We start from the raw sequence: 25,049 nt of genomic DNA, 5'->3' as shown, positions 1-25,049 counted from the left end.
TACTTTGATGTTGAAATTCAAAAGCAAACACGAGGCGGTCCTCCTGATGTCGTCGCGATTATGCCATGATTGAGGAAGGAAACAAATCTCCAATATGACCATTGGATGTGTACCAATGGAATGCCACTCTTCCTCCCTCTCTTTTGTATGTACCATTTGTCTCTATTCATGTCAACGTACCTCTTTTTGGAACAACCCAACTTTTGTGATGATGTACCTGTAATGTTGGATTTGGTCTAGTTCCGACTTGGTCCAGCACCCTTTCCAGCAGCCAGAATCTACCTGCCTGACTATGTCTTATTGCGGAATCTTGTTCTTGCCCTCCTCGAATGTGGTTTTGAATTTTTGTTGTTTTCGCAAGTCATTATATGAAACTGGGATTCAATTTGCTGGACCTGCGTGACGGGCCAAGGCAAGAGCTGAATCTGAACACGTTGTCATCTTTAGATCTGGTCCCCGTAGTCGAACTAAACTGGAAAATCACGCTCATCTATTCAACTGATCAAGTCGCCATGTCGTCAACAAAATCACACAAAAGCTAGTAGAGAGAACGTGATTTCTACATGGAGGAACAGGCAAAACGGACTATATCCATGAGCCAAAGTCCTTAGAAGGCTCGAAAACTGCATTGTCATTACGAAACGAGTCACTCTCAAGCTTCAAAGCCATAGACGTCCTCACGTTTTTCTTGTCAGCCAGCTTTCTTTGGTGACCTACTTCGTTGTCGTTTGATGGAGTTATGGCTGTATCTATCGAGGACCCTTCTGACGCTACTGGTATTGAACAGTCTGTGCCAGTCCAACTATATGCTGCCAATGGAATCTCTCAAACTGAGCTTCAAAAGCTTCAAGCAGTCTCCATCACCAAACAACCCATACCACCTGAGACCAAGATCGATCCATCGCCAGTACTTGCTGATGGTGACTTGACGAACACGACTGTTGCGGTGCCAATTCAACCAAAAATAGAAATCCACGATGTTGAGGACGATGTCATGGACGCCGAAAAGGACGAAGCTGATGTCCTTGCAAACGATCTACTGACTAGTACTCTTGCGCCATCTATACCACCCAATGAGCGCTCTTTTGATGTCTCTAGAACGACTAGTCGAAGAGCTAGTGTCTCCAGTGTCAAAGCATTAGAAGGTCATGATGGTAGTCTAAGGGGTTGGCTGACTGTGGCTGGAAGTTTCCTAATATGTTCTACTTCGATCGGTCTAATGTTTTCGTATGGGGTGTATCAAAGATGGTATTTGCAACAAGGGCTGGGAAGTAATGCACAATTGTCACTTATTGGAACTCTAAGCTCTGCTGTTCAGTCAGGCCTGAGTTTGGTGGCAGGTTCCTTTGCTGAACGCTTTGGATGTGAGTATTCTTGTGCCAAAGATTGCTCGACGTTTGACGCGAAAAGAACGAGAAGTTTATTGTGTTCCATTATAGACCGGCCGGTTGTTTTGTTAGGAACATTTCTGATGCTCCTGGGTCACATAACAGCATCATTTGCCACAGAGTACTGGCACTATCTCCTGACACAAGGGTTACTTTTGGGAACTGGCTTCTCCTTCACCCAACTAATTGCAATCGCTGCAGTGCAACAATGGTTTACTAGATTAAGAGGGATTGCTACTGGCATTGTCGTTAGTGGTGGTATGTGAATGCTACAATGCGTAGAAACGCATTGCCTTGAGACTCTAATTGTACCGTTTCGTCAATCAATAGCTGGACTGGGAGGTTTTGTATGGAGTCTTGTCATTCAAGCGCTCTTATCAAATTATGGCACTCAGTGGACGTTGCGAATCATGGGATTCCTAACAGCAGGTACACTTGAATGAACTTATAGTTCACGGAAAGAAATATCTCATACAGCTCCATTGCCAGGTCTATGTCTATTTGCTCAAGCCATCATGAGTTTCCGACCAATAGAACCCAAAACTAACAACAAGAAACCAGAGCCCATGCTCAATCTGTTTCTATCACCAAGCTTCACGCTATACTTCTTCATGGGATTCACATTGGCATTTGCCATCATAGTGCCACCCTTCTATGCCTCTGTATATGCCAAATCACTTGGTCTCTCTGACCAAACAGGCGCGTTGTTTGCGGGCTTATACAATCTTGCTAGTGGATTAGGTCGATTGTTTATAGGCTTGACAGCTGACATGTTCTTGGGTCGTGTGAATTCATACCTTGTGTGTCTGACAATGTTTGGAATATGTGTCCTGGTGCTATGGCCACTCGCAACCAACTTTGGATCATTCTGTGCCTTTATTCTTATTGCTGGGTTCGTTGGTGGTGGAGGGCAAAGGTAAGCTTGCATAGTGGCGCAAACACACCCTTTCTTTGCGGTGCTCATGAGACCTGTCTTTTAACTTAAATAGCATGTACGCGCCGTGCGCGATGGACCTGTCACCAAAGAATTCAAAGCCGGGACACATCATTGGCATAACATTTAGGCAAGTGGTTTGCAGTCGACTGAAAGCAGGTTTTAGTATTCGAACAAAGGGACTAATGCAATCAATCTGATGTGTAGTTCTTGGGCTCCTGGACAAGCTGCTGGTGCCGTTATCTTTGTAAGTTTTGCTGGTTTTGAGCGTGGACAAACAGGCACTCAGAGCTTTGTAAACTACAAATCGCTTTTTCTGTAGGGTGCCATTATAGATTCAACACCACTTCGTGCTGATGGAAGCATTAATTTCCTCTGGGGTATAATATACACAGGAGTTGCTATTTTGGCTGCTGCTGTTCTTCTCGTGTCGGCTAGGCGAGCTGTAACATCGAACTGGTTTGCCAGAATGTAAATAATTCAACAACTCCAAAAGAATATGGTTTCTCTAAATAATAATAAGAACTCAAATTATACTTTTTACAAGAGTTGCGTTTCTATGTGTTCTGCAATCGCGAGTGAGCTGGTGAGACCAGGCGACTCGATACCGACGAGGTTCAAAAATCCTGGAAACCCTCTGTCTGATTCTTCTTTGATGACAAAATCTCTGAAAGGTTCACCATATCCAGATAGCTTTGGCCTATTGAGTGGTGGATGAAAGAGGGGATGTCAGTGCGCCACGACATTGGATAACATCTATGCTTCTTTTTGCATTTCTCACCTAATTCCAGTATAGTCTGGATACAGATCATCCTTTCTCACAGATGGTAGGTATCTCTTAATGGCAGCATGAAATCCCGTTAAATAGACCTCATCTGCATCATTCACTTTATAATCGTCGGGTCGATCGACATACAGAGCATCAGGACCAAACCGTAACCTTCCAGTCAAATCCAAAGTACAATGCACTCCCAAGTACGTCACATTCTCTCTGGCCTGCTTTTCCGGACATGGATATATAAGTCGATGTACAAGTGTTGATGATCCTCGAAGGCCGTAATAGTGTCCCTTTGTATATCTTATTTGATTTGCTGTTCCTGGTCCGTAATGCTCGGGAAGGAGAAATGCAGCGATGCGATCGGAATAGAGACCTGCCGAGTTTACTAGGATTCGCGTTTTGATGAGAGATGGCGTTGGGCCTCCTACTCGTATCAGATATCCTCCACCTCGTGCAGAGGATATTGATTCGACCGGATGTCGATATATTATGTCTCCTTCTTGATTTTTCAATCGTGCCTATTTGTTGAGCAAGGTGAGATCAAGTTGAAAACAGGGTGTCTCGTGAGTCCAGGCGCAAAAAAAGTTTCAATGTGAAAATAGATGTCCAGTGACAAGATTGTACAGAGACGTCTTTCTAATGACTTATGTTGCACGCACCTCCAAGTACTCCATAAACGCATGCGAATCCAACACGCCAGTCTCTGGACTAAACAACACCTCCTTAGCTACCAAATTTGGCTCCCCATCTACAATCTGCTGCCTCGTCAACCATGTAGTAGGCACACCCAACTTGTCAGCTTTATCCTTCATCTGATGCAAATACTCTGACTCTTCAGACTCAACAGCAACCATCCATTTCCCCATCTTTTTAAACGGTATTCGAGCGTCTGCACACGTTTGATACATCAACTCACGTCCGCGAATACACAGTTTGGTTTTCAGTGAGGTTGGAGGGTAGTAGATTCCAGCGTGAATGACTTCTGAATTCCGTGATGAAGTTTCGTAGCCAAATTGGGCGTGTCTTTCCAAGACTAGCGTTGAGGTATTAGGACGTCGTGAGAGTCGTTCTGCGACAGCTAGACCGACGACACCGGCGCCAATGACCTGATATCGATTAAGGGTAGATATTGTCAATATTGGTTGACGCGTATCAATATGCCAAGAATCGATCGAGATTTCCTCAAACACAAAACTCGTGAGACTGACACATGCCATACTTACGACATGGTCAACGGTGAAATCAGGGTCGAGAGCTACCGTAGCAAGATTCCGAGACTGATGAACCAGCGTAAGCCTCCCGATGGCTCTAGTGGCTTGCATCCTAAAACAAAAACTAAACGTTGACAGTCTTTGAGTTTGAGAGCTTCGGATGCAACAGAGGAAGTGGAGGCTACTCTGGAAAAGGCCACTCCAGTCTCTACAATTGAAGCAAAAGGTTGAGACTCCCTGCCAACGCGTATCTTCGCTTATGGCTCAAAGTCAATGTTACTTTTCAAGAAATCCATGAATTCAACAACGGACGTCAGTCAACAGACACCATTCATAACAGATGAATTACGTCCAAACGTGGAGAGAATGTATATCTATTCGATTCTCTCGCAAAACGTAGGACGGTGCCGTTCTACAACTCAGAAAAAGGTATTCGCGTCACTTTAAGAATGTCGGCATCTTGACTACATTCCAAATGTATACTAATCGAAGCACCAAACTTAACAGATGCGCTCCCAATTTTTCCCGAATCTGAAGATCGTCATATGAAAATCCCTGGGAAATCCTATGATTGGAAGCGTTGCTTCGCAATTCTCACAACCTTCAAGAATCACGTCAACTGAGCGATAAAATATATCAGTTAAAGCCAACGATGACCTCTGTCGGATTCACAAAGATGGAAGCAGGAGATTTCTCGGACGTACACGATGTCGAAGCTCAAGCCGATGAGAACGACAAGACTGGGTTGGTTGAACCAATGGAGATCGATGACGCGCCAGGCAAATTCATGAGCTGGAATCCTATGGACTGGTATGCTGAAATCCAAAAGGAATTGCATGAATTTTCGTGGGAAATGACTGAACGAAGGCGGGTGGTAAGTTTGTTTGGGAAACTGCACTTTCGCAATCGTCAAACCCGACCATAATAATTTTTGGTTTGGTAGCTTTTAAGAGCAGTTTTCGGTGAAGGATTGTGTACCTTCCTCTTCCTCTTCATTGTTGAAGCCGTGACCATGAACAACTCTCGACAACAAAATCCCGAAAACTTGGTTTTGAGTGCTATCTCCACTGCATTTTGTAGTATTGCATTGATCTACTCATTCGCCGATGTTTCCGGTATGGCTTTTCCTGCAATGTGACTCTTTTTTTGCCTTGGACTGTTATCATTAGCTAATGATGATATGCTAATAGGTGCTCACTTCAACCCTGCCGTAACTGTTGCCACCATTGTAACTGGAAAAGTATCTGGCCACAAAGGTGTGACGAATTTCAATGGGATTTGTTTTTGCTTGCAAAATCTAACCCAATTTTTGTCTCTTAGGATTGATGTTTATTGGAATCCAGCTCTTGGCCTCAGTGTTGGCTACGTCGTGGTTGTATGTTGTCTTCCCTGGTCCTACCAACACCACCATTCCTTACTCGGTGGTTGTCGACATTGACTCGACTGCTTCAACCTTACACGCCTTTTTCATGGAGTTCTCCTTGACCTTCGTGTTGGTTTACGTTATCTTTGCTACTGCTTTCGATACCGGTGGGTAATGCTCGACTTCACCCATTATCCTCTTTATGCGATGCTGCTCACACACTATATTCAATGTGTAGTCGACACCAAGGGTGAAGTCAAGATCTCTGAAGATGGAACCACCAAAGAGTCTGCTGGAAAGAACCTCACCATTTATGTGAGTATCAGTTGGCAATTTGTGCCGCTTCGTTGGGGCTTCGATCCCTTTTTGTTTTTTGGGCGGGCAGTGGCGACGTAGTTTAGTTACCAAATTGCTTTCTTTTCATCCAATACTGATATTTTCTTCACTTTATAGACAACTTCTGGTAACACCAAAGCCGGTTTCGCTCCAGTCGCCATTGGATTCACTTTGGGTTTCCTTGGTTTGTTGGGATCATCCGTGTCAGGAGGTGCCTACAACCCAGCTCGTGCTTTTGGACCTGCCTTGTTATCTGGACATTGGGACCACCAATGGATTTACTGGCTAGGTATGGTGCATTATATGTTACGAGCATTTAGGCTGCTGCCCGTCTAATTGACACGATTTTGTAGGTGATTGTTTGGGAGCCATTGCAGCTGGTTACATGCAAAGTTTGTTCGCCCATGAAGGTATGCTGCATCTTGCGTTTGATATGCTTAGATACCTTTGGTCTGAAACTAACTTGTCTTGATCTCATTCAGCTGTCCAAGTTTCCCATGCCGGACGAACTGCTGCCTCTGCTCGCAAAGCAAAGGCCATTGCTAGCCAGTAAACGAATTCCAAGCCTTAAATTCAAGTTAAAACAACGAAAAACAGAAAAAGTTGGTTGAAGGGGTGTTGGTGGTGGTTTGGATGAATAGTGTTTGCATGTTTATATATCAGAAATTGTTTTCCAAGACAAGAGTTACAAATTTTCAAATCACAATGCGTGTGCTCGTGTGCAGTTGATTTGCTCTAAACATTTGACAATATATCGCTACGTCAAGTAAGTATCGAGGCTGAGACCATAAGCACGATGCGTCCGTGATTTCAATCATAGGGGACATATAATTCTAGCTTGCATCTTCAATTGGAGGTGTTCTAAAGGACAAAGTGTGAGCGACAACCAAAACAAGGGGATGCTGGGGATCAGCGATTACACTTCGATGGTAGGTGCATTTGCACATCTAATGACACGTGTAGTATTAGTATATGTCGAATACAATTGAATTTAGCAAGAATTCCACCTCTTGAAAACACGTATAAATGGACGACAAGTCACTCGCATGTTGTCTACACTCAGTTCACATTGATATTGAGTGAGCTCCCATAACTGACACGGCCCAGGTACTGTACTAGTACCCACTGGGTCCTCACTAGCTATATAACTCATCCTGTATTAGAAGGTACCCCACTGGTCGATTAAAGATTGAAAGTGTGATATTGTTGGTTGCAGGAGGCGTCATGAACTGACACTAGATTATTTTCGTTAGACAAGCAGTGAATCCATAATGGAAGAGTCAAATCTATTGCAATTCGAGCCCTTATCCTCGGCTGTCGAAGCGACATTCTGGCATCAATTCAGTCAGCGTAAAATCGACGTCTACAAGCTCGACGACTCAGCCGTAGACGTCTATGGATACTACTCAACGGGCCAGGTCCTATCCATTCCTCAACCGAAAAGTGATGCTCATGTGGCTGAGGCTATTCCTGCAAGACTCTGTTTGGGAGTTGGTGCTTTTGACGGAAGGCACGTTACCTGGTCCTGATAAGCGCTACTTTTTTTTGTTGTTTGCTGATTTATTTCTCTCGTCACTGCAGTGGGCTACCTCCATATTCATTTCGTGCGCCAGGAGTGCTCAAGAACACCAACACGATCGAAGAGTTTCAAAGTGTTGACAAGAACAAGCTGTTTAAAGATACTGCAAACAGGGTATAGCTTCAGTAACTCTTGTCTTTTTTCCTTGAAAATCGAGACAGAAAACAACGTAGCTGAATCTGAACTCGATTTTAGATTTGGGACGATATAGTCTCCGGATCAGCAATCAATTCACCTAGTCTACTGAACCGATTCATTCTATTGACATTTGCAGATCTAAAGAAATATCGATTCTATCACTGGTTTGCCTTCCCGGCTCTGCTTCCGGAACAGACATTCAACGTCACCAGTGCTGTATCCATATCCGTCTACTTTAATCCCGAACAGGTTCGTTTCTAAGGCCGCGAACGAAAAAACCTTAAAAAATCATGTAACATTCCACTTTTCAGATCGAATCACTACGAACTAGCTATAATACTTTCAGAGGACTTCCGGAAAGCCACGAAGCTGCTCCAAATGATACTGGATTCTTCCTCATACGAAAGGAGGAAGAAAGTAATACAGTCGACGTTGCCAAACTCGTGAACTGGGATGATTTTTTTGCAAAGACTCATGAATCCAAGGTATCCATGATAAATTTGTAACCCTTTTTGCCCTCTCCGTCATGTCAAACTTGAATTAAATTAGATCATGGTGGGATTTGCAGATCCATCGGGTCTATCAACTCATCCTGGTTGGCCACTACGAAACTTTTTTGCATTGCTGAAAAAGGCTAAAGGGTTGGAAAGTGTCACTGTTGTGTGTTATCGAGAATCCATGTCAAGGCAGTCTGCTGGTCCAGATATATTAAATAGTATAGTTATAGATGTCAAGATGCCTGGTTTGTTTGCAGGTAAGACGGTGATTTACGTTGTGATCAATTCAGTAGCTTCATAAAATGGACCATTTTTTTTGGCTCCCTTCAGACCCACCAAAGTCCGTTGGTTGGGAAAAGAATGCTGCTGGCAAACTTGGACCTCGAGTAGCGGACTTAGCACCATTGATGGATCCAGCTAGGTGAAAAATGTTGTTTGCATTGGTGCAAAATAGCAAAAGCCCATTCGTTGTATTGCATCGTAGACTTGCTGATACCGCAGTTGACCTGAACCTCAAGTTGATGAGATGGAGAATAGCACCTGCACTGCAATTAGAAAAGATTTCTTCAACGAAATGTCTGTTGTTGGGAGCTGGAACGTTGGGTTGTTATGTTGCTCGGAACTTGATGGTGGGTGTCTTCTCAATCAAATACTTGCATACAGTTTCCTTCGATGATGCTGAGCAGTTTTTCTTGTGCTTCCATGCTTAGGCATGGGGTGTTCGAAACATCACATTTGTGGATAGTGGAAAAGTTTCCTTCACAAATCCCGTTCGACAACCCTTGTTTTCGTTTGAAGACTGCTTAGATGGTGGTAAATACAAGGCTGTAGCAGCTGCTGATGCTCTGAAACGGATTTTTCCTGGAGTGGTATGAATTCCAAGTTTAAGACTTTTTTTCGGTTCCACTAACTGCTCAAATCAATTTAGAATTGTGTTGGACACGTCTTGGGCATTCTCATGCCCGGTCATGCTGTAACCAATATGGATCAAGCTAAATCGGACTTGGCTGAGTTGGAGAAACTGATCATAGCGCATGATGCCATTTTTCTGTTGACCGATAGTCGCGAAGCGCGGTGGTTGCCTACTTTATTAGGCGCTGCTCATGGAAAGGTACAGCCCTGACTGTTTGAAATAAACTTTGACTATCCAAGCTGACAGTTTCATTGCTAGATTGTCGTTAACTCGGCTCTTGGCTTTGATACATTTTTGGTAATGCGCCATGGCATGAGAACTGCTGAAACACCGTCACCGTCTTCTGCTTCTGCTACAACGACGTCGGAAGTACATCTTGGCTGTTACTTTTGTAATGATGTGGTGGCTCCAACAGATGTGAGTCAATTAACCAAATTTTGTAGCCGTTTTCTTTGGTGTCTGTTTAAACGCTTTCATCGCTAGTCCCTAAGTGATCGTACTCTGGATCAGCAATGTACTGTTACAAGGCCAGGATTGGCGCTCATGGCTTCAGCGTTGGCTGTTGAGCTGTTGGTTACTATACTCAATCATCCAAGAGGGTAAGACTCTGACAAAACTAGGGTACACGATTTTTATAAAATATCACTGAATTGTAACTTTTTCAATAGGCCATGGGCTCCAGGTGACGTTGCAACACCCATATCCGAATCAGTAAACAGTCCCACCAACCCACTAGGACTCCTTCCACATCAAATACGTGGCTTCCTCTCCCACTTCTCGAATCTTTTAATCACAGGTCAAGCCTACGACCGATGTACAGCATGTTCACATGTCGTTCTCGACGAGTATAGACGACGTGGATTTGAATTTGTACGCAAGTGTTTGGAAGATCCGTCGTATTTGGAAGAGGTGACTGGACTCAAGGAGTTGTATAAGATGACGGAGGATGTGTCGTTGGATGTTGAGGATGATGAGGATGATTTTGAATAGTATGAGACGGATTATTAGTATACTTTAAAGATTTTTGGTAGAATATTTGGGAGGTATAAAGAAGTTGTCAAGTCATTCGCGGAAGGCATGATCGCGTATAGTAGCTGGTAGCTTGATATTTAAGAAGCTTAGACGCGCGAAAAGGCCAACAGGTGCGGTTCCGGAAAAGTTGTGTCCCTCCTCACCGTAATGATCTGTGTTCAAGATCGTCAAACACTTAAATTTCAACAAGCAGCTCTCAGAGACCTGGAAGCTTGAAGGAGACAAGAAGTAAGTGCCTTCGCGGTTGATCATATGAGAATTGTGAATATGTGGCATGAGTCCTCATATTGTGTGGCCTTGCTTGCCAAGATCATGGAAACTTGTTGAACACAGTGCTTTGCAACTAATTGTACATGCGGTCGCTTGCTTAAAAATGCATCGTAGCTTCCTTATTTCACTAATGGAGTCGTTTACTGGTCTCTGACGATCTTACTTTTCTCTGTACAGTGGTGTATCAAGCTGATGAAGCTACACTCTGGAAGTTTGATTTTGATCCGGAAGCTTTGAGGAAGAAGTATCTGCTGGTATGTTTGTCATCCGTATGCTAGGTGAATTGCGTATTTCTGGTATTCCTGTTCCGCTGACCCTCTAATCGTGTAGGAACGAGACAAACGTTTAACGAATGTACAGACAGTTTTGTGAATCCGTTGGTGGCCAATTCACCGATCTCTGGCCCCCAAATTTTGACCGATCTGTCGATCCACGCGGACCTCATACGATTTTCTTACAATAGGCCGGAAATGATCAATACATCAAGCTTGACTCTACAGGCAAATTCAAGCATCTGCTCACTGACCCGTATGTCGAGCCCATTGTTCGAGCTCCCATGACGGACGAAGTAGACGTGATTATGCTTGGTGGTGGATTTGCAGGTCTGATTGCGAGTGTCAAGTTAATGGAAGCTGGGATTAAGAATTTTAAGATTATTGAGAAGGGAGGAGGATTTGGTGGTAAGTTGCTATGAAACTCGTTTGCTGTTTGAAAGCTAGTCTCAAGTGTTTGGACTGTTAGGTACTTGGGTGTGTATCTCTGCTGTGTTTCTCCTTGTCGCTCAATTCGCATCGAATTGTCCTGTGTTATGAATAGCATTCTCAAATGTCTACTACGTTAGTGGTGGAATCGTTATCCTGGCGCGGCATGTGATACCGAAGGTGTGAAAATTCATGTATTACATCGTCGTGTTGGTCAGAGTCTCAATCATCACATTTACAATGCAGCACTTATCTACCTCCCGTTTTTGGAAGAGACCAATTACATCCCACCTGAACATTACGCCAAAGCTCCCATCATATTGGAACACTGTCAACGTATCGCCAAAAAGTGGCACTTGAATGAGCGTGCAATTTTTCAGACAGAGGCTAGAGAATTGAGATGGGATGAATCGAGAGCTCGTTGGACTGTCAAAACTAATCGAGGAGATTTATTGACGTGTAAATACGTCATTTGCTCACCGGGAAGCCTTCACGCGGCAAAGTTGCCCGGTATTAAAGGTGTTGAGGATTTTAAGGGGCACATATTTCATACTTCGAGATGGGACTATAACTACACGGTAAATACAGCTGTAGTTATTGTAATTTTGCAGTGTAAACTGACGAGTTTCTTTTAGGGTGGCAACTCGTGAGTATACTCGTACAGCTTTTTCCTAACGACCTACTTTGCAAGGTGATTGCCTAAACCCCACTTTATCCATTTCGTCAGATACGGAAATTTGGACAAGCTCAAAGATAAAAGAATTGCGATAATTGGCACTGGCGCTACAGCCGTTCAAGCAATCCCACATCTGGCTGCATCAGCCAAACATCTCTATGTCTTCCAACGAACGCCATCGAGTATCGATGTTCGCAACAACCGCCCAGTAGATCCAGAGTGGGTGAAGACACTGACCCCAGGCTGGCAAAAGAGGCGGGCTGAGAATTTCAATGTCTTGACGTCTGGTGGATACACAGAAGAGGATCTCGTAATGGACGGATGGACTTCTGTTTTTACAGAATTGGTCTCCTTAATAAAGTCCCAAAAGAAGAATCCTGAAGCTGCGAAGGCATATTCACATGCTGAAATGTTGCAATTAGCTGGTGCGGATTTTGGATTTCAGTTTGTGATTGTACTATATATATCTTTGCACTTTTCTGACGTTTACTTTCTTTGAACAGACTACCGGAAAATGGAATCAATTCGGGCAAGAGTAGATTCTGTAGTCAAAGACAAGAAGACTGCTGAAGCCCTGAAGGTAAGCACATGCAGTTCGAGTGTCCAAATGTTCTTTGATTATGAAAGTTTCAACACTGACTCTTCTCTACTCAAAAGGTCTGGTACAATCAGTTCTGTAAAAGACCATGCTATCACGATGAATACCTACCAACTTTCAACCGGCCAAATGTCACCTTGGTTGATACCGATGGTAAAGGTGTAGAAGCCTTGACTCCAAATGGAGTATTAGCTTGTGGAGTGCAATACGATGTAGACGCAGTTATATTTGCTACTGGATTCGAAGTCGGTACTTCATGTAGGTCTCACACCTGGTTTCTTTTTTTGCAGTTGATTGAATGTGATATCAATCGGATCTCATATGTAATCTTATATGTACCATAGGGACATCGCGTACCGGCTATCAAATATACGGTGTTGGCGGACTCGCAATAACTGACAAGTGGAAGGATGGGTTGTCCACTATGTATGGTATATCAGTCAACGGGTTCCCTAATCTGTTCCTGGTGCAGAATGCGCAGGGAAACAGCCAGGCTGGCACTAGTGTAAACTTTCCCCAGATCATGTAAGGCATTTAATTCTCATCACAATTGTTGGCCTTGTCACTGTTTCAACTGTTGGTGTTTCTTACAAAACTTCACAAAAACCATAGTCATGACCAAACAAGTGCAATTGTGGACACGCTCGCAAGTGAGTTCAATACCAATGAAATCATTTATTCTTTTGACACCGTCGTTACTGGTGTGTTTACACAATCCAATTTGATAGAATGTTTTGCGGCAAACGTGCGTACAGTCCAACCTTCTGAAAAGGCTGAAAACGAGTGGGTCGAAACCATTGTCAAATCAGCGGCTGTCAGGAAATCATTTTATCAAGATTGCACTCCAGTAAGTCTGTGTGCGTGTTTCATGCCTTCTTCAGGTGGGATTGTTTTAGAACAATGTCTGACTCTTATAACATATCTTAGGGCTACTACAATATGGCAAGTACCGGGTGGAAATTGACTCCTGTGTCGTGACTTGACTGTGTAATCTGTGTGTCGGTCTAACCCGTGTCCTCTCATCCTCTCAAACTCATAGGAAGGGCAACTCGATCGGCGCAAGGCCAGAAACTTGGCACTTGGAACAGGACCTGTGGCCTACGCGAAGGTCTTACAAACGTGGGCATCAAAGAAGGGATTGGAAGGCATGGACGTTACGTATGAGAATGGTCAATCTGACGCGATGAAGTCTGCGAAACTCTAAGTGCAGCTGTTTTCAGTAGTCGACGTAGTTTCTTTTTGTAGATCTGAATTCAAAGAACATCCTAAACTGTCACGATCTAACGTGTTGTTTGCTTTCGGAAAAAGTACTTTTCCCCTTGTCACGACTTTTGAGCAACCACACCAACTTTCCGGTTAAGCTTAAGGAAGAGAGAGAGATAGAGGAATCTTTACAAGTGAGTCATTGTTGCGGCTAGTGGACTCCAGATCGGACCAGATAAACAGCTGATCGTGCGAGATGTTGCACCCTCGCACTATCTTGTTGATCATGATCGTGGAAAGAACTAATTATTCGACCAAACAACTAACGATCGCTCATCAATTACATTCTAGTGGTCTACCAAATTGATGAAGCGAATCTCTGGAAGTTCGACTTTGATCCTGAAGCTCTCAAGAAGAAGTATCTCGAGGTACGAAGTTTTGCAACATACATTTGCCCGACTTTTTTGATCTGACTCGTTTTCTGGATGATAGGAACGAGACAAGCGTCTACGACAAGTAAGCTTTGATCTGCTCTTACTCCGATGCAGATACCTTGCAGTTCTATTTACCCAACAAATTACATCACTTTCTACATTGTATCTCGCACTCCTCAGGACGGCAACGACCAATATGTGAAGATTGATCACACCGGCAAATTCAAGCATTTCTTGGTTGATCCTTACTGCAAACGTGTGGAAAGGCCTGCTTTAAATGATGAAGTCGACATTTTAATTCTTGGTGGTGGTTTTGGTGGTTTGATCACCTCAGTCAAGCTCGTCGAAGCTGGCATTACGAGCTTTAGAATTATCGAGAAAGGTGGAGGATTCGGCGGAACTTGGGTCAGTTGAAAGTTCTGGCATGTTCCCAAACTTGGGTGTTTCAGAAGCACTAACTCCGATTACATTAGTGGTGGAACCGTTACCCTGGCGCTGCTTGCGATACCGAGTCACTCATCTACTTGCCTCTTTTGGAAGGTAGATAACTGCTGTATTGTAAAAGTGATTCATGAGTTTCTGACCAACACGACGATACACTAGAGACAAATTACATCCCACCTGAACACTATGCCAAGGCTCCCATTATATTGGAACACTGTGACAGAATTGCCAAGAAATGGGGCCTGTATGATCACGCAGTATTCCAGACGGAAACAAATGAGCTGAAATGGGACGAAGCCCGCTCTCGTTGGATTGTCAAGACTGACAGAGGTGACAGTATTGGTGCCAAGTTTGTGATTTGCTCATCTGGGCCATTGCATTCTCCCAAGGTACTGGCCAGATCTTGCCAGTTGAATTTACCTTGCTTTGCCTAACGCTCGCTTCACACGAAATAGTTACCTGGTGTCCTCGGCCTTGAGGAATTCAAAGGCGAAACCTTCCACACTTCGCGATGGGACTATTCTATAACTGGTGGAAACTCGTGAGTGCCCATCACCGATTATTTCATGAGAATACACCAGCTAAGACCCAACCAAATCACAGATACGGCGGTTTGGACAAACTCAAAGACAAACGCGTAGCTATTATTGGAACCGGAGCTACCGGCGTTCAAGCCATTCCTCATCTGGGTGCATCAGCCAAACATCTATATGTCTTCCAACGAACACCCTCAAGTATCGATGTTAGAAACAACCGCCCGGTTGACCCAGAATTCGTAAAAACTCTCAAACCCGGATGGCAAAAGTACCGACAAGATAACTTCAATGTTCTCACTGCTGGTGGATACGTGGAAGAGGACCTCGTGGGTGATGGTTGGACCTCAGTATTCACGGAATTGGTGTCATTGATCAAGTCCCAGAGGAAGAATCCCCCTCCCAAACCTATGAAGCAACACGAGTTGTTGCAGCTTGCTGGTGGGTACATTACGGTTAATTCCTTGGGCCTAACGATGGGATGATTTTACATTTTTCTGACATTCACATGCACGATCAAACAGATTACCGTAAAATGGAGGCAATCCGAGCAAGAGTCGACGCCACCGTAAAGGATCCCAAGACTGCTGAAGCCCTCAAGGTAGGACATGTTATCTTTTGCATTAAGAGGTTGGCTGGACCAAATCTCAGAAACTGGAATCGTAACTGACATTTCTGCATTATAGCCATACTACAACCAGTTCTGTAAAAGACCCTGCTATCACGACGAATACCTCCCAACATTTAACCGACCAAACGTCACCCTTGTTGATACCAACGGTAAAGGTGTTGAACGACTCACTGCCAAAGGTGTCGTTGCTGGTGGAGTAGAGTACCCCGTCGACCTCGTGATCTTTGCTACTGGATTTGAAGTTGGTACTAGCTGGACTTCTAGAAACGGCTATGAGATTTACGGCATCAACAACCAGTCCATTTCTGAGAAGTGGAAGGATGGAATGGCTTCATTGTTTGGAATTGCTGTGAACAACTTCCCAAAGTACGCATATGCAGCTTGAATCGTTTGAACGTAGTCAGTTTATTCACTGGATGTTTTCCTCTTTTCCAGTCTCTTCTTCATTCAAGGAAGTCAAGCAGGTGAGTTGAGTTTCATCTTCGTGATTGACGCAACTTCAGACAACGACCTAACGAAGAATCACGGCGGGAAACAGGTGCCTCGGTGAACTTCCCCCAGATCATGTAAGCGTATTTCGACTGTATTGTGATTCTTGTCGTGTGCTGACACGTTTTCAAATAGTGCCGAACAAGCTACCGCAATTACAGAGATCTTGAAAAGTAAGTTTTCGAAGAAAACAGAGGATGTGATTAAGACGTCACTGCTCTAGCTGAAGCCGGACACGTCTGTCGCGGGAGCTGCTCCCGAAGTGTTGAATTTTCGCAATGTCCAGAAAAGCAGGTCTAACGCCTCACACAACAAAAACAGAGGCCCACTCGACAAATATTGCTCGAATCCAACCAACGCTGAAAGCCGAGACTGAGTGGATTAACCAGATTGTCGGTTCGGCCGTCGTTCGAAAGTCCTTCTATGAGACTTGTACTCCAGGCTACTACAACGCCGAAGGACAAGTATCACGTAGAGTTGCGCGTAATTTCTCATTGGGGTATGTGTTTATTATTTTCGAATCTTGGTTGTGCTATACTGATGCCGTTTCATCGATTATAGAACTGGACCAGTCGTGTATGCCGACATTCTTGAAAAGTGGACTGCACAGAAGGGAATGGAAGGAATGGAGATCAAGTATGGTTCTCCACAAGAAGCTGCTAGACTTTAAATGGTTGTCGTGTGTTTGTGTGATTTGTCTCTTGTTTTGGAATTGTCTTGAATAGAAAATAAATAAATGTGATCGAACTTAAGCCCGGAAAGTCCAGATTTTCCTAATCATCAGACGCGATCAAGCGTGTCTCGGTGACTTTAACTCAATGTTGCAGAAAGTAAACTGCAAAATCACGAAAATCAAAGCACAAAGAATCTTGACGATGAGTTCCACGGGGCAACAAGGTCAGAGTTAGAAGCATTTATTCAAAGCAGTTCCCTCTATTGCTCGTTCTTCTAAAGACTCTCATACACGAAATCTAACACTTTCGAATAATCTCCAAAACAGAGGTGACATCTGTTCAGTTCACTGTTGGTAAACTGGACGCTGGAATGGCCATATTGCTATCCCCAGATCATCATCTGATTGAATTCCCTGCCACCATACTACCAGTAAATCTTCCACGTCAAAAAGCAATCCAACATCAGCTCCACTCACACCCAAATTTCAATCTTTTATATTCACAGGAGGGAATCACAACAGGCTCAATCGTAAATCTCACCATAGAAAGAAACGAAGACGAAGAACGCCGCCTCCGTGAAGAATTCGTCACCATACAGGAAGACATATTCAAAAACTTTTGCACACCACCTGAAGCACCAGCCATATCAGTCAAATCAGTCACCCAGACTTCCGTAACGATACAATGGAAACCACTCAAACTCCACTCGGCTGATTTACGCGGTATAGACGTGTATCGCAGTGGCCAGAAACTGTCGATTCAGGTATCGGGATTCTCAACGTCGTGTAAATTGTCGGGTCTGGATGTAAACCATGACTATGATATCTGGATCTCACTGCGTACGTCGGCTGGTGCGTTGACGTCGAATCGTGTACAGGTTAGGACGCATACGTTGGAGAATCTGAGGGGTATCAATGTATGTTTTGCGGCTATACAGTCGGATGGGGAGATGGATTCGCTTATTGCATTGCTCAAACGTATTGGGGCTTCATATACCGAGGAATTGACGACTGATAACACGCACTTGGTCTGTTCTCAGCCACGGTAAGAACTGCTGATGGATTGATCAAGAACAAAATCACGAAAAAACACTTTCTGACCACTCTCGTCACGTAGAGGGCCAAAGTATGAGCGCGCTGTCGAATGGAATATACCGGCCGTATCGCCAGATTTCTTGAGAGCGTGTGAAAATGCTAATCGCATTCAACCAGCTCACTCGTATTACGTCGTCCCTACAGGCAGGTCCGGGTCTGGAGATGGGCGATAGTGTATTTATTATTCACCATGCGAGCTTGTGTTTATATAAATATGTCATTCAGCCGGAAAATGGAATGGGTTTTAAAATGAGTTCGAGTGCATTGGAGTTTGCGAGCACAAGTTAATTTAGCGATATTTACACAACAGTACGATTGAATGGCAATATCGACAATGGTAAATAATAACCGTCCTCGCCCTTTAACTGCATGCACGACAGTTCCACCGACTCGAACGTACATGTGCCGAGGTGGATATCTGATTTCGAAAAGCGTGTAAGTATGTGACCCTGCAACTGTTTGTGCACGTCAAATAGCATACCATCGATATCAGCAAACTGTTCATGCCACAAATCCTTCAAGACCACTCCACCCTTTCCCTGCACTTTCGCCACAGTGGCATGGACTGTCCAGTCTCGTTCATCCTTGCCTATAAGACCAGCAGCTTTGAACATATCATATGCATCATCTAAAGGACAATAAAAGATGGTCAGGTTCATGAAATGTTGCGGTTCCAAACAAACAATGGTGTGAGACTTGCTTCTGAAGGTTCTCAATCGATTCAATTCAGCATTTTCTTCAACGTTCGCAAATATGACACGACCAGCTCCAAATGTACGAAATCCTTTGAATGACAATATCGGTGGCTCTTGGAAGTGAGTGTTGATCAAGTTGCGGCAGCGATCGAAACATTGTAGAGCGATTTCCTCGTCGTCAGAGTTTGATATGCGGAAGACGAATAGAGTGATATGGAACTAGATTGGACGAAATCATTTATATCTGAAATATTTTTGTAACTGAGCAATGTGATGGAGCGTCACGATACCTTGCTTGACGGAATCAAGTGATTTCGAGCACTTCCATTCTTGTACGGTATAGCCTTGTCATAGAAGTGCGTCTGAAGGTTTGAATTCAAAGCAGGATTTACAATTCTCATTGATAAGAAGTGTGTCGGTGGTTCAGATTTCATGGTCGGGTTCTTGTGTTTCCTTGTAGGTGATTTGATGAAGGTCCCAGCCGAATTCGATGGAGCGAGCACGCTCTCTGGAGCTGTACTATGATTCGAGTACGTTCTGAGGTGTCCTTGCAGTCTGCGAGCTCCTCTGAGTTTGAATGCTTGAAAGCTGAACATTTAACAAACGCAACCAAGCATCAACAGTCGAAACGTAAAATCACGTACAGAATTTACAGCAAATTATTTACATTGCACCATTGTATCCTCTAACAGTACACAATTTCCAGTTTACACTACGAATCAATCTCAGCTCTGCTCTATTACAATGCTGCAGTTGGCAGCACCCAATCCAATCCCATAATAATTGCAAACGACCCTATTGCCCACCATACTACTGTTCTAGTAGTTTTCATCTTTGTCGCTTCGATATGTGTCTTCAAATCAGCAAGCTTTAAAATCAACTTGTGATGAATCTCCTGTATCTGCATATCTGCATCTGAAGCAGTCTCTCTAGCCTCAGCCTTCCGATTATTCATATCTAGATTAATCTCGGTTTTCAGAGTCGTTGCACTCTCGTTAAACTTTTGAGTCAGACTCTCTATATCAACCATGAGTTGCTCAGAGAGGGATTTGAGGGTTGAGGTGTCGTTTTGTCGTAAGAGGGATAATTCACTGCGCAGTTCGTGTAGTTCGGAGCGCATTTTGTAGGATTGGTTTTCTAGTTCTGTTTTGGTCAACATTTCAGAGCGGATTGTCAAAGTCCTATTCACAAAGAGGTTTCAGCATACGGTAATTCTTGGCGAAGGGTACTCTCGATACTAGAGGTTGAATTGAACGTACGCATCCACGAGCAGAGCGTTAATAGTTCTCATGAGCGACACAGCTTGCCCTCTTCTAAACCCATGACGTTCCAGACCCCGCACCAGCCTGTACGTGTCGAAGCTAAATCGAGAGAGAGAAGGATCTCTGGGTGCCGCCTGCTGTTGAATCCAGGAATGTACATAGCACTTTAGGGCGAATTTCAAGTCTGGATGTAATTGTGATGATGTTGGTTGTGATGATGTTTGTCGTGCAGTGGCTGGCAGACTGGTGGTAGTAATATGGTGCATGCTGTGGTTTGTATATATGCATTGTGATATTCGTAGTGGTGTGAGCATTGAATGAGGCCTGTTCACTGCAAAATAGGTGTTTGAATGATTTGTGTTGTTTTTGACAAAGTACCGTCACAAATCAACAACAGTCTTACGGCATTGGACTATGGGCTTCTTCTTTGAAAGTACGCTTCGTGTTATAGTCGCCATTCCTGTGCTGAATTCAGTCAAAATGTCTCAAGTTTTGTGGTTTTCGAGAATCGAGACAGTACGTATCAGGACAGGAATCAAACACCATGGGACAAAACTATCTCTTGAGTCCTTCTATACTGTGATTCGAGTTTACAGAGCTACTTCTGCCTCGTCGAACGATCTTCTTGTCGCGTCACTCCAGTCTTCAAACATTGGAATCCTTTTCAAACCCAAACAAGGCCATCGCATTCCATATATCAGGCCATGCAGACGAGATTCTTAAGCGGTATCATGATATCCATCCTCCAGCTATCAACTATTACTGGATTGCACGTGATTATCGAGTTGCGGCATCCCAGCAAGTTAGCAAGTAAGTATCAAGTAAAATGAGAATTGTATTCAACCAGTCATTCAACCAGACATTCAAAACATCACCGACCACATCAACTTATCCACTTTCTTGGTCTTACTAGTCTGCACGGACGTGCGATAGCACCCCACTCGCTGGTTCGTGAACTGGCATTTCACTTCCAGCCATCAAACATTTTCAAAGCTTGTTAAAGCAACCAACACTCGCGCATCAAACAAATTCCAACAAGATCTACTAATTGTGGAAGCTTGGATCTAAAGTACAATCATGGTATGTGCCTGTTGGAAGACGAGAACTAAGGAGAACTGCCCTAAAGTTTGGTTAAAAATGTTTGGTCTTGTCACCGTCTAATCTTGGCCACTTCTCGCTGATACCTAGCCGCATCAGTCAATTCATAAATTGTCTAACTAGAAAAGCATTTTCTAGGCGGGGAATGTCCTTTTACAAGAAGAATTCGACAATCTTTGTGTCGGTGAAATATGTGACTCTTCGATTGAAACTTTGAAGGCGCAGAGAAAAGAGGTGCTGGTAAGACACTGAATTCGAGAAAAATTGCCTTTAATTTAAAGGCTTTCACTCATTCCAATTGCGCCCTCTTTCAACAGCCATTCCACGCACTAGATTGCGGAATGTTCAGTCACGATATTTACTTTGCTGCGTGCTCGAAAGACTATCCTGTGCCAACTGGAATGCCGTCTAGCTACCTTGCTAGATCAGCGTAAGTGTTTTTAGAAGGTTCGAATGATGTAAGTGATACTCATCGCGTGTGTTTTGTATTTTTTTTTTGTCTCATAGTGATGACTTGTGTGCCAACAACAACCTTGATCTTGACTACCTCGGCTCTCCAACTGACCAAGATTGGAACGCTGTTGAGATGGTGGAGACGCCGAGGTATGTGTGTAGTTGGTTGAGGCAACATGACAACTTGATGGAAAACACTAACACTATGCTTTTTTTTGCAGACGCACCCATGACGATATCTCTGAGCCTTCTACTCCAGGCGTCTACTGGGATCAAGTTGTTTACTCACTCATGTTGGACGCTCTTGATCTTGACGTTCAGTAAGCTTTTGATGCAGTTGACTTGTCAGAATTTGAATGGGATGCTCAAAATGTACAACACTTTTTATAGCAATCCTACTTTGGGCACCACTGCACCCTCGGATATGTCCGCTTCTCAATCGGCGCACGCCTACTCGGATCCTCATGCCAATTTGGTACGTCCTGTATAAGTCACGTTATTTCCAACCAATACACTAAAACCTCACAAACCGTCATATAGACCTCTACCGAAATGTCTAAAAATACTGCAACACTCGACACAACCAACCACTCTGGTGGCCCAACGAAGAAACGAAGCTATAAACGCTCCCCCTACCAATGTGCAGTCTGCAAACAAATCCTTACTCGAAAATACGACTTGCAGCGCCATATGCTAGTCCACAATCCTATTCGTGTTTTCTGTCCCTACTGTGCCAAGACTTATTCTCGTGAGGATAACTTGCAAAAGCACATTGACAATAAACATTGAACATTGTAGAAAACAATGCTTTTTTAAACACTACCTGTACACTTCTAAACTACATAATTCTTTCTCAGTCTGAATGACTTCATTGTACTAATACGTCTGCCTTACAAACCTCTACAAATATAAAAACCAATAAACCTTTAAATGCTTTTGATCAACGCGAGCGTCGAATGCCGTTTGACGGGTATCACATGAGCATCTCTATATAGTTATTAAACATATAAATTACAACAGGGGTATACCTCATTGAGGTGACGGCACCTGCGCAACAGAACTCTCAACAATATCCAGCGCCGAAACGTGCTCAAACTCATGTCGTATCTCATCAGTAGAATATAGCGACAAATGAGCCAGCATAAGCCTGTGAGCGAGAACGTGACTTGCGATAATCGAGACATGAGCTGGAGTCATTATATTGTATCCAAGTATTGCTGCCACAGTCCTGCAAAAAGACCAATATAAATATGGAGTATTAGTTCAACTGGATTTCCACTTACGTTGCAGCGGTACTCAGATCTCTAGACGCCAACGCAGTTACACCTGTTTGGACCAGCTTGTGATTTCTCAGCGATGTGATTATGTCTCTGCAGTATGTTGCTACGTCGGGATGCACATAGACGTTTTTAGCTTGTGACCGCAACTCGGCCAATTCCTAACCAAAAAGAGTTAGAAGTTGAAGTCGCCAAATGGAAGGGAGTAACTATGCAAAATACCTCTGGCGAGATAATCGTCTTAATAATCAAGTTGTGTGGAGCTAGTTTTGGCAATGGGCCTTCGTTGTAATGGCAGAGAAAGATTCGATCGAGCTGTAATGTTTGAGTATTTTGAGTGACCAACCGTTACTGCGATAAATGCACTTTGCATTGTTTCCCTACCAACTGAGGTATTATTGCAGGCTGCTTCGAGTTGGAGACCACTACAACAATAATGAACGGATCAGGCAGATTATGCACTGCATTCTTTTCCTTGACTTGTTGCGTCACAATTATCTGCAAAAAAACTGGTAGTAAAGCATTATTCAAATCTGACAACAAGTACAACACACCTCTAACAACGCAGCCTGTATAGTAGCATCCACATTCTCCAATCCCTCTAAAATCACAGCATTCGGTAGCTTCTTCCCAGCAACATTCACACTCAATTGACTCGCCAACAAGCCGCCTCCAACAGTCAACGAATTCCGCGATGCGAAAAACCTCAGATTACTATTCGATACACGTCCACCACGTGATGCTGTCAGAGATTCAGCATTTTCTTTCGGCATTGGATTTGTGAATGAATTGACATTGCTGGTACTGCTGTTGCTGTGTACGAGAATGTTGGGCGGTAGAGGTGGTGCTGATACGCTAGCATTCCTTACTGCTCTCTAATAAATCCAGGGCGGGTGAGATATAGATAGACATCACGTAACGGAACAAAGATATTTACCCAATTAGCAGCACGATCCTCGTCGTCATCGTCCACGACGGATATTTCAGCTTCCTGTGCTGTCGTTGTTTGAACCGGCATTGTTTCACTGCGAAATGGCCGTCGTCGGTATGTTGTTGGTATAGGCGGTGCGCTGTCCTTTGTTGGCGTGACGGGAGGTGACTCTGTTGTGCTGTGGTTTGACGATGTTTTGATAAATAGAGCAGAGGGCAGATCCGTTAATTCCGAGTCGAGAATGGTAGAACTGGTCGTGAATCCAAAGACAATAATCATGATCTAACGATTTAACCGTATAAGGACGTCAGTTTCGTTACGATGTGTAAAATGTTGAAACTCCAAATGTTGGCGGAATTCGCACTGTTGGGGATAGTCAAATACCTGCTCGACCGTCTTCCTAGTAAGTCTGACATGCTCAGGCGGAACATTGAGTATCAACCCTCTCTGATTTGACACTAGACAAATCAAAATCGAAAACACAAGCTCATCGACAAGTGGGAGCAGTTGAGCTTGATTGATGGAGGATAAAGATCCAGATAATAGCAATCTTATCATCTCGAATTTCCTTGAAAGCCACTGTTTGGGCATGTTTGGATCTCAATTCCTCGAGCCCCAGATGTGAAAACTACAAACGCAGACCAAGGCAAAGCACTCCTTCGCGACTTTTTATCCTTCTACGGATTGATATGCATATATCGTATATTGTGAGTATTATCTACAGGTTTATACACGAAAAAAGGCTCTTCCAAAGCAAGAAAATCAGATAGCGTCCGTCCTTCAAGACAGATTGATCCAAGCACGAAAACCCCTAACAAATTTGAGTGTTAGCGAGCATATCAAGCGAAGAGACGAGTGGTAATGATTTGATTGAAAAAGTTCAGAAATTGTCGCGAAACATGAGTTTGTCCTCAGTTAATTGAAGTCAGACAGCAAAGGAAAAAGGGATCATCATCACTCCATTGCAAGGCATCTTTCCTTCAGACATTTGTAACTTACCTAGTTCTTGGTCCTGTGGGTAGATGGCCGATTCACCTGTGATTTCAAAGATGTGAGCTTTGCGAAACCAATGCAACATGTTGTTGACTAGCTGGCACTACAATAATGTGTGTCAGGACATTCTTTCTCAGTCATAATACAATCCGATGTGGATAAGAAAATAAACATCATCATCCACGTTGTCCACCATTCCCACAGATCCTTTTCGTTGTCATACCTTGTGGTTATTCATCGAACGATACGTGTTTGGCAGTCACGCATCCAGCAGCGTCGAGTTTGTACGCCCCACAACACTCCCAGCACCGAGTGTCGACGAGTTTTTCACCATTGGCAACAAACGCTTCATCAATTTCGAATGTATAGTGGTGCTGAGGATGAGGCCGGTTCAAGAAAAGTGATGGATGGTAGCGACAAGCGT

The 25,049-nt window shown here is 43.8% G+C and overlaps 9 protein-coding genes across 9 annotated transcripts; 5 read left to right on the top strand and 4 right to left on the bottom strand.

Annotated features, from left to right (window-relative positions):
* Window positions 1-2,862: 2,862 nt before the first annotated feature.
* On the bottom strand, window positions 2,863-4,422 carry SmJEL517_g01105 (uncharacterized protein; the record flags this gene model as incomplete). Its single annotated transcript, XM_031167033.1, has 4 exons — window positions 2,863-3,022; window positions 3,104-3,618; window positions 3,760-4,206; window positions 4,324-4,422. 4 exons carry the CDS (start codon window positions 4,420-4,422, stop codon window positions 2,863-2,865), a joined length of 1,221 nt encoding a protein of 406 aa, XP_031027310.1.
* Window positions 4,423-4,963: 541 nt separating this feature from the next.
* On the top strand, window positions 4,964-6,563 carry SmJEL517_g01104 (uncharacterized protein; the record flags this gene model as incomplete). Its single annotated transcript, XM_031167032.1, has 8 exons — window positions 4,964-5,185; window positions 5,255-5,426; window positions 5,502-5,567; window positions 5,632-5,841; window positions 5,913-5,989; window positions 6,128-6,299; window positions 6,364-6,420; window positions 6,493-6,563. The coding sequence occupies 8 exons, from the start codon at window positions 4,964-4,966 to the stop codon at window positions 6,561-6,563; spliced, it is 1,047 nt and encodes a 348-aa protein (XP_031027311.1).
* A 718-nt stretch (window positions 6,564-7,281) lies between these two features.
* Window positions 7,282-10,127, top strand: SmJEL517_g01103 (uncharacterized protein; the record flags this gene model as incomplete). Its single annotated transcript, XM_031167031.1, has 12 exons — window positions 7,282-7,532; window positions 7,592-7,703; window positions 7,785-7,976; window positions 8,039-8,212; window positions 8,277-8,481; window positions 8,555-8,645; window positions 8,709-8,853; window positions 8,935-9,093; window positions 9,153-9,335; window positions 9,396-9,554; window positions 9,621-9,736; window positions 9,806-10,127. 12 exons carry the CDS (start codon window positions 7,282-7,284, stop codon window positions 10,125-10,127), a joined length of 2,109 nt encoding a protein of 702 aa, XP_031027315.1.
* A 415-nt stretch (window positions 10,128-10,542) lies between these two features.
* Window positions 10,543-16,818, top strand: SmJEL517_g01102 (uncharacterized protein; the record flags this gene model as incomplete). Its single annotated transcript, XM_031167030.1, has 29 exons — window positions 10,543-10,549; window positions 10,617-10,693; window positions 10,770-10,793; window positions 10,903-11,119; window positions 11,181-11,188; window positions 11,281-11,718; window positions 11,776-11,786; window positions 11,868-12,241; window positions 12,320-12,396; window positions 12,474-12,672; window positions 12,759-12,939; window positions 13,027-13,064; window positions 13,143-13,261; window positions 13,342-13,383; window positions 13,454-13,583; window positions 13,969-14,045; window positions 14,110-14,133; window positions 14,232-14,456; window positions 14,525-14,591; window positions 14,655-14,884; window positions 14,951-15,036; window positions 15,099-15,469; window positions 15,553-15,629; window positions 15,715-16,025; window positions 16,095-16,123; window positions 16,198-16,225; window positions 16,284-16,321; window positions 16,470-16,647; window positions 16,710-16,818. The coding sequence occupies 29 exons, from the start codon at window positions 10,543-10,545 to the stop codon at window positions 16,816-16,818; spliced, it is 3,792 nt and encodes a 1,263-aa protein (XP_031027021.1).
* A 374-nt stretch (window positions 16,819-17,192) lies between these two features.
* SmJEL517_g01101 (uncharacterized protein) lies at window positions 17,193-18,089 on the top strand (the record flags this gene model as incomplete). The annotated part of the gene is made up of 3 exons (XM_031167029.1): window positions 17,193-17,252; window positions 17,328-17,866; window positions 17,939-18,089. The coding sequence occupies 3 exons, from the start codon at window positions 17,193-17,195 to the stop codon at window positions 18,087-18,089; spliced, it is 750 nt and encodes a 249-aa protein (XP_031027019.1).
* A 126-nt stretch (window positions 18,090-18,215) lies between these two features.
* SmJEL517_g01100 (uncharacterized protein) lies at window positions 18,216-19,045 on the bottom strand (the record flags this gene model as incomplete). Its single annotated transcript, XM_031167028.1, has 3 exons — window positions 18,216-18,334; window positions 18,398-18,830; window positions 18,902-19,045. The coding sequence occupies 3 exons, from the start codon at window positions 19,043-19,045 to the stop codon at window positions 18,216-18,218; spliced, it is 696 nt and encodes a 231-aa protein (XP_031027020.1).
* A 305-nt stretch (window positions 19,046-19,350) lies between these two features.
* On the bottom strand, window positions 19,351-20,139 carry SmJEL517_g01099 (uncharacterized protein; the record flags this gene model as incomplete). Its single annotated transcript, XM_031167027.1, has 2 exons — window positions 19,351-19,792; window positions 19,871-20,139. The coding sequence occupies 2 exons, from the start codon at window positions 20,137-20,139 to the stop codon at window positions 19,351-19,353; spliced, it is 711 nt and encodes a 236-aa protein (XP_031027149.1).
* Window positions 20,140-20,950: 811 nt separating this feature from the next.
* On the top strand, window positions 20,951-22,213 carry SmJEL517_g01098 (uncharacterized protein; the record flags this gene model as incomplete). Its single annotated transcript, XM_031167026.1, has 7 exons — window positions 20,951-20,953; window positions 21,110-21,211; window positions 21,289-21,401; window positions 21,479-21,574; window positions 21,646-21,744; window positions 21,815-21,899; window positions 21,965-22,213. 7 exons carry the CDS (start codon window positions 20,951-20,953, stop codon window positions 22,211-22,213), a joined length of 747 nt encoding a protein of 248 aa, XP_031027150.1.
* Window positions 22,214-22,453: 240 nt separating this feature from the next.
* On the bottom strand, window positions 22,454-24,223 carry SmJEL517_g01097 (uncharacterized protein; the record flags this gene model as incomplete). The annotated part of the gene is made up of 7 exons (XM_031167025.1): window positions 22,454-22,652; window positions 22,708-22,862; window positions 22,924-23,016; window positions 23,086-23,199; window positions 23,256-23,576; window positions 23,639-23,914; window positions 24,017-24,223. 7 exons carry the CDS (start codon window positions 24,221-24,223, stop codon window positions 22,454-22,456), a joined length of 1,365 nt encoding a protein of 454 aa, XP_031027151.1.
* Window positions 24,224-25,049: the final 826 nt, after the last annotated feature.

The sequence above is a fragment of the Synchytrium microbalum genome (assembly GCF_006535985.1).
Source record: "Synchytrium microbalum strain JEL517 chromosome Unknown SmJEL517_scf0003, whole genome shotgun sequence".
Lineage (NCBI taxonomy): Eukaryota > Fungi > Chytridiomycota > Chytridiomycetes > Synchytriales > Synchytriaceae > Synchytrium > Synchytrium microbalum.
Note: the sequence above shows the minus strand (reverse complement) of the source record. Positions and strands in the feature narration are given on the sequence as shown.